Here is a 13,441-nt window from a genome sequence, read left to right as displayed (position 1 = left end):
TGAGCAACCTACTCTTCTCGAGGAGACCACACTCTATCTATTCCTTTTTCCTGCTGTCTGTTTGGTGTATGAGGTGGAATGTTGTCTGGGCATGTGGCACTGTCCACCATAGCTGTGGCTGAAGCCAGAGATGTGTCCATGGCACGTGACATGGGTTACTGAGAGCATCTGCCATGCCCACCAAAACACTCTCAAGATGGATTCTCTTGAAAGGCTCCCCTCTTCATCTGCCCAACTATGTGCCAATATGTTGAGTCACCTCCATGTTAAGTGTTCAACAAGCTTGTCTTGAGTTCTCACCACATTCCTGGCAGGTGTGCTAGATGCCTGGAACCTCAATGTGTCTAAGACATTGTCACTGTCCTTGAAGAATTTATAGTCAGCAATTCTTAAAAATTAAAAAAGTTTTTAATTATGGTAAAAAACACACAATGTTAAATTAACCATCTAAACCAGTTCTAAGTACAGTTGAACAGTGTTGAGTTTATTTACTTTGTTGTGCAACCAATCTCCAGAACTTTTTCATCCTCCCAGACTGAAACTCTGTATCCATTTAACAACAGCTCCCTGTTGCCCACCCCCCCTCCAGCCCCACCCCCAGCCCCTGGCAACTACCAATTCCCTTTCTGTCTCTATGAGTCTGACTACTCTAGGTACCTCATGTAAGTAGAACCACACAGTATTTGTCTTTCTGTGACTGGCTTATTTCACTTAGTGTAATGCCCTCCGGGGTCAGCCATACTGTGGCGTAGAGCAGGATTTCCTTCCTTTCCATGGCTGAAAAATAGTCCATTGTATGCATAGACCACGTTTTGTTGAAGAACACTTGGGTTGTTCCCACTCTTTGCTACTGTGAATAGTGCTGCTTATATAAACATGGTGTATAAGATCTTTGAGATCCTGCTTTTAATTTTATTGAGCATATACCCCAAAGTGGAATTACTGGATCATCTGGTAGTTCTATTTTTAATTTTGGGGGAGCCTCCATACTGTCTTCTGTAGTGCTGTGCCATTTTACAATCCCACTCACAGTGCACAAGGGTTCCGGTTTTCCCACATCCTCTCCGACACTAGTTATGTTCTGTCTTTTTGATAGCAGTCATCCTGGTGGATGTGTAGAGTTGGCAGTTTTGAATAATAACAAAAGAAAACCTGGCAGGTTGAATCTGTGAAATGCCATGAAGGTTTTCCCAGTGATTGGGCTATGTTCCACCTTCGTGCAGGAGGGCAATGTAGAGGCATTTAACAGAAATCTCTCGATCTTAGAGTCCTCTGCTTCTCTGGCACCGTTTTTGGTAGGCTTCCATTTGTTTTAGTTTCAGATGCTTAGAGCAGCAAGTATTTAAGGTCTTCCATGGACACAAAATGGTATCATGAAGTGATATAACACATGATTTTAGGGGGTAACTGTGGATAGAATATGTGAGAGTTGACTTGGTTCATGTGTAGTTTCTCAGGGAAAGTCAGTCACATAGGGAAAACTGAAGCTCAGGAATGTATGATTTTAGGAAGAAAAAGCATTGAGTAACTAGTGAAGAAGGCAAATTTTCTAAGAAATTTGGGCAAGTGCCACTTAATTATAAAGTGATAGAGTTGAATCGGAACTCTTTCAGCTATCAATTTGCATTAGTATTTTATGCTACATGTTGCCATCATGTCTATATGATGCTATTTTCCAAAAGGATTTAAAATACCTATTATCAACCTAGGGGACAAAAAGGGTTCCCATAAGAAAAAACGATACTATGGGGCTTATGAAGGTATTTAACCAAATTCCTTCTCATCTTTATTGCCCAACTTTACCGCTTTTTCCCCTGAGACCTCGCCAATATATATTTTTCATTGAAGTGTGATTCACACACATTATATTAGTTTCAACATGATGATTCTATATTTGTATACGTTGCAAAAGGATCACTGCACTAAATCTAGTTAACATCCATCACCACACAGTTATGGAAATTTTTTTCTTGTGATGAGAACTTTTAAGATTTACTCTCTCTCTCTTTTTTTAAAGATTTTATTTATTTATTTGAGAGAGAGAGCGAAAGAGCACACAAGCAGGGGGAGCAGCAGAGGGAGAAGTGAACTCCCCCACTGAGTGTGGAGCCCCACATGGGACTCGATCCCAGAACCCTGGGATCATGACCTGAGCCGAAGGCAGATGCTTAACTGACTGAGCCTCCCAGGAGCCCTAATATTTACTTTCTTAGCATCTGTCACATGTACAATTCAGCATTATTAACTGTAGTCACCATGCTGTACATTGCTTCCTCATCACTTTTTCTTTTAATACTCTGCCAATGTGCTTGAATTTTTTCTGTATTGCTACCATCAAAGGGTAGTTGCCCAGTTATTTGCAATACTTTTGACTGCTCTATATTGAAGTAATCTCTCCACTGGGGTCCAGGTGAGCAGGTTACATAAACAAACATAGACAATTTAGCCCCTTTTCCAAGGGAAATGAGCAGGCAGTGTTTGTTTGGAAATCCTTTTTGTAAAAGCACCAGGTGTTGGCCGCTTTCCTCTGACAATCAGCAAACCCAGGGTCCACAGGAAGGAAGCAGGAAACCCCTCTGTCAGTTGACCCCAAAGGGCATAGCTTCCAGCTGATATCCTTGACTGTGGTTCTTTGCTCCTAAATCTTTTCACCTTTAGACACGTTACATAGCAATTGACTTCCTTTTGTCCCCATGTGGTTGTCTAGGAGGAGAATGTTTATTTGTGAATAACATCCACATTCCAGGACAAAACTAAAGACATACGTGTTCTCTAAAATATATGAAGTGCTTTGTCATTACAAGACAGAATCAGTGGGAAGAATATTTAATAGAATTTGTATACTTGCTTCTTAACCTTATGTAGACTCCTTGGAGAGTCTAGGGAAAGCTACGGGCCCTCTGTCCAGAAAAAATACACACATGTATACTTTTATGCAAAATTCTGTATATAATTTCAGGGGCCTCTTGGGAAGCTACCCACTCCATTATACTTCATAAAGATTGTTATCTCTATAAATATTCTTGAACTCCCTGTTATGAATGTTTATTATGATTTATCTTTTTTCCTCCAAATAATGATTATTTTGTTTTTACTAAGCTCTCAGTTGTATGGAGACACCTATTACGGCAAAAATGTGAACTGTATGTTATCAAAGAGTATTTTTTTTTTCCTCATGAGTTGCCTTTCATCCTATACAAAGAGTATAAGAAGCTACTTCAGAAGGGGCAGAGGCTGGGGGCTAATGTGTATTGAGCACCTACTATGTGCCAGGCACCATGCTCGGTGCCTTACATATGTGATCTCATTTAACTCCGACGGCGATTCTATGATGTGGATTTACTTCAGTTGAATGGATGTGGAACTGAGGCTCAGAGATATTAAGTCAGTCATTTTGAGTGTGTCAAAACTTAGACCCCACTTCCTTTGGTATTATGCAGCTTCTAAAATAACATGTATCTTCTTGTTCAAAAAGACTGGGCTCTAGACAGGAAGAGCGCATCCTGGGGATGCTGGTGACCTGAGGAGCGGGGAAGAGTGGGTGGAGAAGGAGTGGTTAGCGAACCTTCCCGAGGATGCGCTTGATTCCGTGGTGGGCCATAGAAGGTCATCTTGCACAAGAGCACAGACGCTTGCATCGAAACGGGAAGATGACATGAGGAGACTTGGCTTTCTCCAATCCAGAGCAATCACGGCACTGCACTCCTTCCCCTTACAAAGTGGGCACTGAGGAGAGAAAGCCAAGAGCAGGAAGAGACGTGTGGGCTCTCATTAGAAAAGTAGGTCAGAGTCTCACTCTTTTGGTCTGCTCCCCTCTTCCCTTGCACTCTTCATTATGTTACGAGCACACGTGACTGTGGAGGGCCTGCAAATCAAGTTCATTGTGCTCATGAGCTGTTTTGTGGCCATCAGCAAGACGAGCCACGATTCACACAAGGAAAAGCTAAACAGTATTATTCTGGTTTGAGATGTTGGTCAGTAACTCTGGGGCAGCCTAGATTAACGTCGTTGATGAAAAGGTTTTTTCCTTCTCTGGTAAAAAGATGATTTTATTTTCTAGAGTTATTGCTCTGGAATTTTTCCCAGCAAATTTTTTTGTTTTTTTTTTGGTAGTTAATGGAAAATTCACTGGGTCACATTGACTGTCTGATACTTAATGGGTGGAAGTCAGCCCCAGCAGTTAGGCTTCTTGGTATTTAACCAAAGTGGGAATCAACCCACTCTTTGGGCATAGAAAATAAGCCCATTTAGAGGAATCTCATGAATTTTCATCATGAACTAGCAAACATCAGAGGTCAATAGGAAACCAAAATAATAATACGCTATCTTTCTCATGGCTTATATCAAAGACCCCAGTCAAATGAATTATGAAGAGAGAAATTATACTTTTTAATCCTCAGTGCTTTCACTCAACCATGAATGGTATTAATTCAGGGGAGTTGTAAAGAGCATTTCAATGAGAGAGATTTGAAACAAGGAAGAGTAGGTACATGCTGATAGTATAAAGAGGGTCGAATCTAATGTAGAATTTTAAAGTTGGAGATAATCTAGTGCCGCCTAATTACATACACCAAGGACACGTGACCATTGTCTCTGCAAGAACCAGACTCACCCGCAAGCCTTAATCAAATACGGCTTTCTGGGTCCCCCCTCCAGAGTTTCGGATTCAGAGTTTCTGGGTGGGCCCAAGAATTTGTGTTTCTAGCAAGTGCGCAGGTGATGCCGCTGCTGCTGGTCCCAGACCACGTCACGAGAGGTGCTCGGCACCATCCCCGCCGGTGGGTTTGTTTGAACACTTCCAGTGAGATGGGCTGTGACTGCTGCCTCTGCCCTCAGGGGACATCTTTCCTAGAGCTTTTTGAGGCTGCACAAAGAGTGCTTCCCAGTAACCCTACCCCGGTCCTAATTCTGCCAGCTGGAATTACTCTGAATACACCTAATCCCCATATAAATGCCTACACAACAGACTTATCCTAAGGAAAAGAGCAGATAGCTCTGTTTGGCAAATAACGTTGATCTGTTCCATTCTAGGGAATGCCTGTTCATTCTGTTCTGCCATCCAACTCCCAACGAGTTCCGATTTTCAAAAAATTGGGGTACACGTAGAATAAAGTGTATAAATCTCATGTGTACAGCTTGATGAATTTTCACATGTGTATACAGCCAGACAGCTACTTCCAGGTCAAGATTTAGAGTATTTTCACCACTCCTAAAGGACTCCCGCACCCTTTCCCAGTAGGAACTCACCCCCCAAAGGTGGCTACCGTTCTTCACCATCATTCTGCGTCCCGTGGACAAAGTCATGCTTGCTCTTTTTTTTTTTTTTTTAAAGATTTTATTTATTTATTTGACAGAGAGATACAGCGAGAAAGGGACACAAGCATGGGTAGGGTCAGAGGGAGAAGCAGGCTTCCCTGCCAAGCAGGGAGCCCGATGCGGGGCCCGATCCCAGGACCCTGGGACCATGACCTGAGCTGAAGGCAGACGCTTAACGACTGAGCCACCCAGGTGCCCCAAGTCGTGCTTGCTCTTGAGCTGTATGTAAATGGAAGTCTAGAGAGTATTCTTTTCTGTATCTATGTTCAAAATGACTACAAGATGCTGCATAGACAGCAGTAGTTCTTTCCTTTTTGCTGCATGTACTATCCCAAGTTTCATCTGTTGAATTGTCTTACATTTAATTCCCTGGCCCTTTTCCTACTTTGTATATTGTTAAGGTTTATAATAACATTAGCTGGTGTGAATCAGAATGGCCCAAGTACAGTCGTTCCCCCTTACTCGTGGTTTTGTGTCCCTCAGTCACCGTTTTCCCCGGTCACCCACGGTCCTGGAAGCAGATGGTCCTCGTTCTGACCTGTGGTCGGAAGGCAGTAGGAGCTTCATGCTGTGTCACAGCGCCTACGTTCCTCACCTCGCTTCATTCAGCACGTAGGCACTTTATCCTCTCACGTCATCCTAAGAAGGATGATATTTTGAGAGAGAGACCACATACACATAAGTCCTGTTGCAGTATGTTCTAATAATTGTATTTTATTATTAGCTGTTATTGTTAATCACTTACTGTGCCTAACTTATAAATTAAACTTTGAATACATATGTATGTATTCAAAAAAGCATAGTATATACAGGGATAAGGGTGGGGATAAGGAGGGACTACAGTCCATGACATCACTTGATCTTTTCAAAAGTGTGAGTTTGGTAGACCATTAACCCATTTTGTAGATGAGGTAACCAAAGCTCAGTAACTTGACCAAAGTCTCACAGGTAAAGAGAGGTTGAGCCAGTATCGAATGCAGGTCCTTCTGACTCATTCATGATTCCGAGTTCTCAGCTGTGTTATCATGCCTCTCACTCGGTGCTTTACCAGTAATCACCGCATGAGAGACTGACTTGGAAGAACATGCAGGTTCCTTCTCTTTCAAAAACGTTTCCATTTTCAGCCTTTCTTCCTTTCGTCTCTGTAGTGGTTCTCAGGTGTCATCACCCATGCTGGTGAGCTGGAGGCCGGCACTTGTCAACGTGCCATTGAGATTTTCCCAGCTCCTTCTTCAGATGGGCAGATCTGTTGGAAGCATGTTATCTTTCATACAACTGTCTTCAATAAGAAGAAAATCTCCTAATTGCTGGCTTTCTGGTCGCTCCTGAAACCTCTGCCCTCAATGGGTGCAAATAATAGAAGAATCAGTTCTGCCCTGTGGTTCCTGTTAAGGTTACACCTAAATTGTCTCTGAAAAATAATTGTCTGTTCTGTTGAAGGAAATCTTTAAACTTCCTTTGATTTTAATGTCTAATAAACCCTTAGCAAGAGGAAGTTTATTCTTACGTACAAATTACCATGGGCAAATTATGCCTTGTTTCCTATTTTATTTTGCTAATTAGGGATGGAAGATTGCTGATCAGCTCACTCTATGCATGGCATCAACTTGAATAGATTTAAAAAAATGATCAGATGCTTTGCAGCAGTTTTAAGCCTGGCTTTGATTCAGTATCTGGATAAAGTCTCCACATATACTGATATTTATGTATCCTCCATTTTATTTTTATATTCCTCTTGGCACATGCAGAGCTAAAAAATTTGAATTTCTGTTGTTAAGTATATAGACTTGGTGATGTTTGGATTTATAAAGGTGTGTAGTCTGCAAAGTAATTCCCTGTTGGTCGGGAAGTTCAGGAGTAAAAAACGGGCTGTGCTGTACTTAATCTTTCATCCCACTAATTTTTCTTAAATCATATAAAATCCATTTATGGGTTTTTTTTTTCTGTAAGTCTAATTTATATTTGAAGATTTATGCTAGGGGAAACTTCGGGAGTTATTTTTGTTTTTGTTTTTTGTTTTTAAAGAGCCATAAACTTTCTGGACAAACAGTATGTTAGGGCAACCAAATGATTGGTGGGGGAAGGTGTTTCTTCTGGAAGACTTCCATATAGAAGGAGTGATAGAATTAGACCCCACCCTTTTATAACTCTAATGGAATAGGGGATCCAGACAGACATTGACAGTGTCTGGTAAAACTATGTAGTGAAAGATCGATGAGGAGCTTTATAATGGGTGATCAGATTGACAATATGGAGCCCACCATCTTTCTCACTACAGCTGAGAGCAGACAGGTAGATACTGTGTGCTTCTGATGTGAAAAAATGGTAAGCACTCAGCCTCACCTCATCACCGGTGAAGTGTTCTTGTCAGTGGTACTGACCTGCGTCTAAGCAAGCCTCTAACTTTCCTACCAGAACACAGGGAAGCAGAGAAGATGGATCTGGGGTTCTCAACATCGACTGCACAGTAGACTCACATTGGGGATTTTTAAATTTCTGATACCCAGGTTATGCCCCAGACCAATTAAATGAGCTCTTGGCCTGGATATCGGTATTTTTTTCTAGTTCCCCCAGATGTTACAGCACAAACCAAGGATGGAAACCAGGGGAATCGAGGCGCAAGTTAAAAGATAAGACAAAACAATCATGAAAATGTGAGAATGTGAGAAATTCCACAGGACAAATAACCAGGGTTTTACAACACGTTTATGTAGCATTAGAAAAAACACTTGTAAATTAAAAGAGATTTAAGAAACATAAACCTGATGTGGTGTGTGGTCTTTTTTTGATCCAGATTCGAAGGAATCAGCCATATCAAGACACATTCTAAAGAATCAGGAGAATTTCAATACAGACTGGGTATATTCGGGATAATATGACATTGAGCATTGGTTTTGTAATTTGTGATGATGGTTTTGTGGTTATGTGGAAAAAAGTCCTTATAGTTAGAGATATATACTGAAGTATCTACAGATGAAATATGATGTCTGGGATTTGTTTTAAAATACTCTAGCAAGAGATGGTGAGGGGATTCATAAAAACAGATACAAAAGATTGATAAGAGGTTGATAATTGTTAAAGTTGGGTGAAACGTACATGGGGGTTCATTTTACTATTCTCTCTACTTTTGTGTGTTTAAAAAATTCACATAAAAGATGAAAAAGAAGGCATAAAGGTGAAATCTCTAACATCTCTTGCACTGTGATGGATTATCAGTATGAAGTCTGTGAAATTCATATGGAATATAAACCTGCAATAAAATAAAGTCTAGCCCTCTGTGTCCATGCAAAACAGCCCTGCTTCTTTTCCAAAAAAAATATTGATATGTGCAGTTATGAATTATGTTTATATCTTATTTGCAGATAATTCTGGGCTGCCTCCTTCTACTGTTATCAACCAAAATGACACTTTCGCCAAAATCACTTTTAAGCCTAGTGTGGTCCAACAAGCCAGGATTGCTCAGAATGGCATTTTGGGAGATTTCATCATTAGATATGATGTCAACAGGGAACAGAGCATTGGGGACATCCAGGTAATGGGCTCATTGTTGCCATTTTGTGTTAGTTGCTTGATACTTTTAGTTAGAACGAGGATTCCAGTTCTTATCTAAGGGAGGGAGAACTTTCTGGTTCTTAGAAATTTGTTTTAACCTAAAATATGTCTCCAAGGGGACTAGGGTGTTCCCTTCCTATTTCCTGCTTCAGTAATCTGGAGAGCAAATGAAATCTGTAATGTAATTTTCCCTGCGGTGTTTTAGATGAAGTTAGAATTTTAGTTCATCTTCAATTTTAATTAAGAGAGCCTGGTCCATGGCTCATTTCCCTTTAGGTTTTATGGCTCCAGAGACAGGGTGGGAATATTAAGATGCATTAGCATGCATCCAGAATGTAGACAACTTTGACATCTCAACTTGTAAAAACCACATATTAGGAAGCAGGAATTCCAAGTGGCAAGGGCCATAGGGGGTGGATAATTAAAATTGAATTAGTCAACATAGGCGGTAAGTTTTAAAGGGATGATTTTATCTTTATAAAATCTGTTTCATGTGTTTCATTCATTGTAGAAGTTATAGAGACTCTCCATTTTAGGTAGTTTTCCTGCCTATTCCAGGCACATTTTTACTTTCTCTTCCTCCACCAGGTTCTAGATGGCTATTTTGTGCACTACTTTGCCCCCAAAGACCTCCCTCCTTTGCCCAAGAACGTGGTATTTGTGCTCGACAGCAGTGCCTCCATGGTAGGAACCAAGCTCCGGCAGGTGAGTGAGGCCAACTGCCAATTTTATTCTTTCTCACTTTTGCCTGGAACCTTGATGCACTCTGTGAATAAAGTTCAGTTGATGCCAAATGTCTGCTTTACCAGCCAGCTATTCCTGCATACACAGGACCTTTCTGAACTGATGATCCAATTCAGCCATTGACATAAACTATCATTTAGGATGGTGTTTAAAAAAAAGAGAGAGAGAGAGAGAGCAGAGGGGCATGTATAGAGACACTTTGAAAAAAAGGGGACTGGAAAACTAGATGATGTGAGACAGGAATACGCTGAGAGGGACACTCAACAGCACTATTGTTGATGGAATAATTCTGTGTGGTAATCATGTCCTTTCAGAGCAACGGAAGAGAGTCGTTGGCAGCCCTGTTGGCCTACCCTTAGAACAAAGAACTTCCATCTCAATAATTCAGGAGTGAAATTCTTATAGCATTTAGGATAAATGTTAAAATTCTAGGGATAGGAGGGACATTAAGGGACATGTAGTCTATGCTGAAATATTAAACTATATTGAAAATATAAGTATTAAAAATTTTTTAAAAAGCCACTGGAAAGGGCTATTCCTTATCTTACTCCGGTATCATAAAATATCACAAATTTGCTTTTATAATATAGTTTCAACTCACATAACAGAAAACAAAAAAAGCTACTGGCTGCCAGACCAAATTATAATTCTACATTCATCAAACACTTAGTTCTCTTAGTTTTTCTGTCTTAACTCATTATCTATTTTTATCAATTAATAATAAATATGTGGTTTAATAGTACCTCATACCTCAAAAGAACCCTCTACCCTACCTCCTTCCACCCCTACATCCCATTCCACATGTAGTTGAACCTGATCTTAGCTGATAAACTCTTGTAAATATTTTCTCTCAGTTACTACTTTGTAAGTTCTTTCCTTGGCTGTTTATATTTAAAAAATCATGTAGAATCTGTTGATTTTTCTCTTCATGGCATCTTATTTTTCTCCACCCAAAATAGTAAAAAATACATTCTATGCAAAAATAGGGTTTAACTCTTTTCTTTCAGAAGATTGCCAGATATAATTTCTAACTTGTATAGGAGCAAGATAACTTCGCCCTGTCAGCCAGTTCCGTGTAGTTCTTCCACATCACATCCTTGTACAGAATTCAACCTGCTAACTTCTCCACTTTGATTGCTTTTCCTTCCTTTTGCATCTCTGACCTTCCGTCTGGGATTACTTTTCTTTTGCCTGAAGAATACTCATCGGGGTCTTCTTAAATGTGGGTCTGCCAGTAAAGAATTCTCTTAGTTTTTGCTTGTCTGAAAATCATTTATTTCATTCTCATTCTTGATGGATATTTTTATTGGGAATGGAATTTTGCGTTGACAGTGATTTTCTTTCCATTGAAGATAGATCCCATTGTCTCCGGGCTTCCATTATTACTGTTGATAAGTCAGTAATCATATTAACTGTTGTTCCTCTAAATGTAATCTTTTATTGTTGACTGTTTTTAAGATTTTCCTCTTTATCTTAAATTTTCTGTACTTATAATATGATGATTTCAGAGGTGGATTTATTTCCTTTTTTTTTTTCTGCCTGAGGTTGCTAGGACTTCATGAATTTGTGGATTCATGGGAAAATCCTCAGCCATTATTTTTGAAATCCCATTGGCTCACTTCTTCTGGGATTCCAGTGTTAGAAAAGTATCCTGTTTCCCTTGCTCTCTTCTATTTATTCCTACTTTTGCCTTTCCATACTTCATTCCAAACCTATCTTACAGTTCACAGATTCTCTTTTCAGGTATGTCCAGTCTGCTCTCAAACTCATCCATTGGGTTATTTCAGTTATTGCATTTTTTAATTCTAGAATTTCCATTTGGTTCTTCTCAAATTTGTTCTGTCACTTTTTAGAATGTTTAGTTATTTCACAAAGTTTTTAATAACATTTTTTATTTTCTTGAGCATCATAAACATAGTTATTTTAAAGTCCATATCTGATCATTCCAAACTTGAGCCCCTTGGGAGCTGTTTTTATTATTTTTCTTCTCTCCTTGTGTGACTGGTCATTTATGATTGCATGATGAACATTATATTCAAACATTTGTTTTTAGAAATAGTTGAAGGCTTAGGATGATGATGTTTTCTGCTAGAGAAAGTTAGGGATGTTTTTGTCAGGTACCTGGAGGATTATAATTTGGGATCATTTTTTTTAAAGATTTCTTTACTTATTTTAGAGAGCTCGTGCAAGTGGGGAGAGGGGGCAGAGCCCGCATGAGTGCAGAGCCCGATGCAGGGCTTGATCCAACAACCCTGAGATTATGACCTGAGCTGAAATCAAGAATTGGCCACTTAACCAACTGAGCCACCCAGGCGTCTCAATCTGGGATCATTTTAGTCCATTTTCAGGGCTTGGGATTTTTCTGGGCAGCCCAGATGGCTCAAAGCTGGATTGCAGTCCTTTCAAGACTGGTTTATTTCTGTATGGCACAAAATGTAGAGGTTTACCAGAGCACCCATCCCTGGTGGGCTCTGGACTTCAACTTTTGACCCCCTAAGCTACTAAAGTGATGCTCAGCTTCTCAGATACTTCTTTGGCCTTGACAAACATCCTTTAGATAAAAGTGATCCCAAATGCTGAGACTGCCTCTTTAAATTTTCATCTTTCCCAGCAGCTTGAGTGACTCATATCTTCAGCCGTCTGAGTCACATCAGGCTTTAACCTCAAACCCAATCTGTTCTAGTGCCCAGGATCTTCCACTTCCAGTGGGAGAACAATCAAGAATCTTCTTACTAAACTCCCAGAAAGGTAAATCCTGCCCCAAATTGTTCAGAGAAAACCAGTGAACTAAATCAGGATCTCTTAGACTCACCATTAATGATAAAATAAAATCAGGCACTTCTTAAAAATATAGCATGGAACATTTTCACCACGGGAGGCATCATGCTAAAGGTATTACATGAATTATTGGATAAAAGAATATTTAATCTTTGTAACAATTTGGCCGTCATCCCCATTTTAATGATGGGGAAACCGAGGCTTTACACTGGTGGATAACTCAGCTAGTCAGTGGCAGGGCTGGCTCCAAAGCCCGGTCTGACTCTGAGGCCCATGAATCAAACCACAATGGCGTGGCATCTTGGTGCAGGTTAGCGGTGTGATGGGACAGTGCTCTCGTGTACAATGGTAGAAGGTGCCCGCGGATCCAAGGTGAGAGCAGTTTGACATTTCAAGAGCCAGTGAAGACAGATGCATTTCGGGAGGGATTTCCATGCACTGTGCAAGAGCAGTGTAACGGTAGATGTCACTCCAGTTGCTATTCTCCCCTCCTCCCTCATTCCTGAATATTAAAATTCCATTACTTGCTGGGCACTGAAAGTCTGGCATGCAGTCTGCTGGCTTCTAAGCGACAGCATGGCCTCTTTCCAGGAGAACCACCCTGGACCAGCCAAACACATGTCAGAAGCCTCGAGGCAGTTTCTAAAGCCCGTTGCTGCCTTGGAGTGTTTGGAAAACTGCTGATTGTTGTAGCAGCTCTCAGCTCCTCCAAGGCCACAGCACTGAGTGAAAAGCTTGGTTGATGGTGGAACCTTATACACAATGTCATGCCCACTGGTGAAGAGGAAGATGGCTCCAAGCACAGGGCTTTTGCGGTGTGTCAACAGGCTTGGCAACATCGGACATTTGTCACAAGTCCCCTCGGCTCCTGTGAAGAATCATTCACTGTCACACGGGGTGGTGGGGGGTGGTTCTTGGCTCCCCTCATCGTTGATGGGTCCGAAGTACTTCACTTTGCTCATCACAGTGAAGGGCACAGAGTTGGTATTTAATAATTCGAACAACTGACTTATAAAGAATTGTAAGATTTTTTTAACCTTAAAATGTATTC

The 13,441-nt window shown here is 40.6% G+C and overlaps 1 protein-coding gene across 1 annotated transcript in view; it reads left to right on the top strand.

Moving 5' to 3' along the window:
* The window catches only part of ITIH5 (inter-alpha-trypsin inhibitor heavy chain 5), a 77,327-nt gene that overhangs the window by 39,542 nt on the left and 24,344 nt on the right, over nt 1-13,441 (top strand). The window contains exons 6-7 of the mRNA XM_036114367.2: nt 8,679-8,848; nt 9,457-9,573. Coding sequence (XP_035970260.2) covers nt 8,679-8,848; nt 9,457-9,573 — 287 coding nt within the window. The remainder of the gene's footprint in view (nt 1-8,678; nt 8,849-9,456; nt 9,574-13,441) is intronic.

This window comes from Halichoerus grypus, chromosome 6, assembly GCF_964656455.1.
Source record: "Halichoerus grypus chromosome 6, mHalGry1.hap1.1, whole genome shotgun sequence".
Lineage (NCBI taxonomy): Eukaryota > Metazoa > Chordata > Mammalia > Carnivora > Phocidae > Halichoerus > Halichoerus grypus.
The sequence above is the reverse complement of the archived record's forward strand: the minus strand, read 5'-3'. Positions and strand labels throughout refer to the sequence as shown.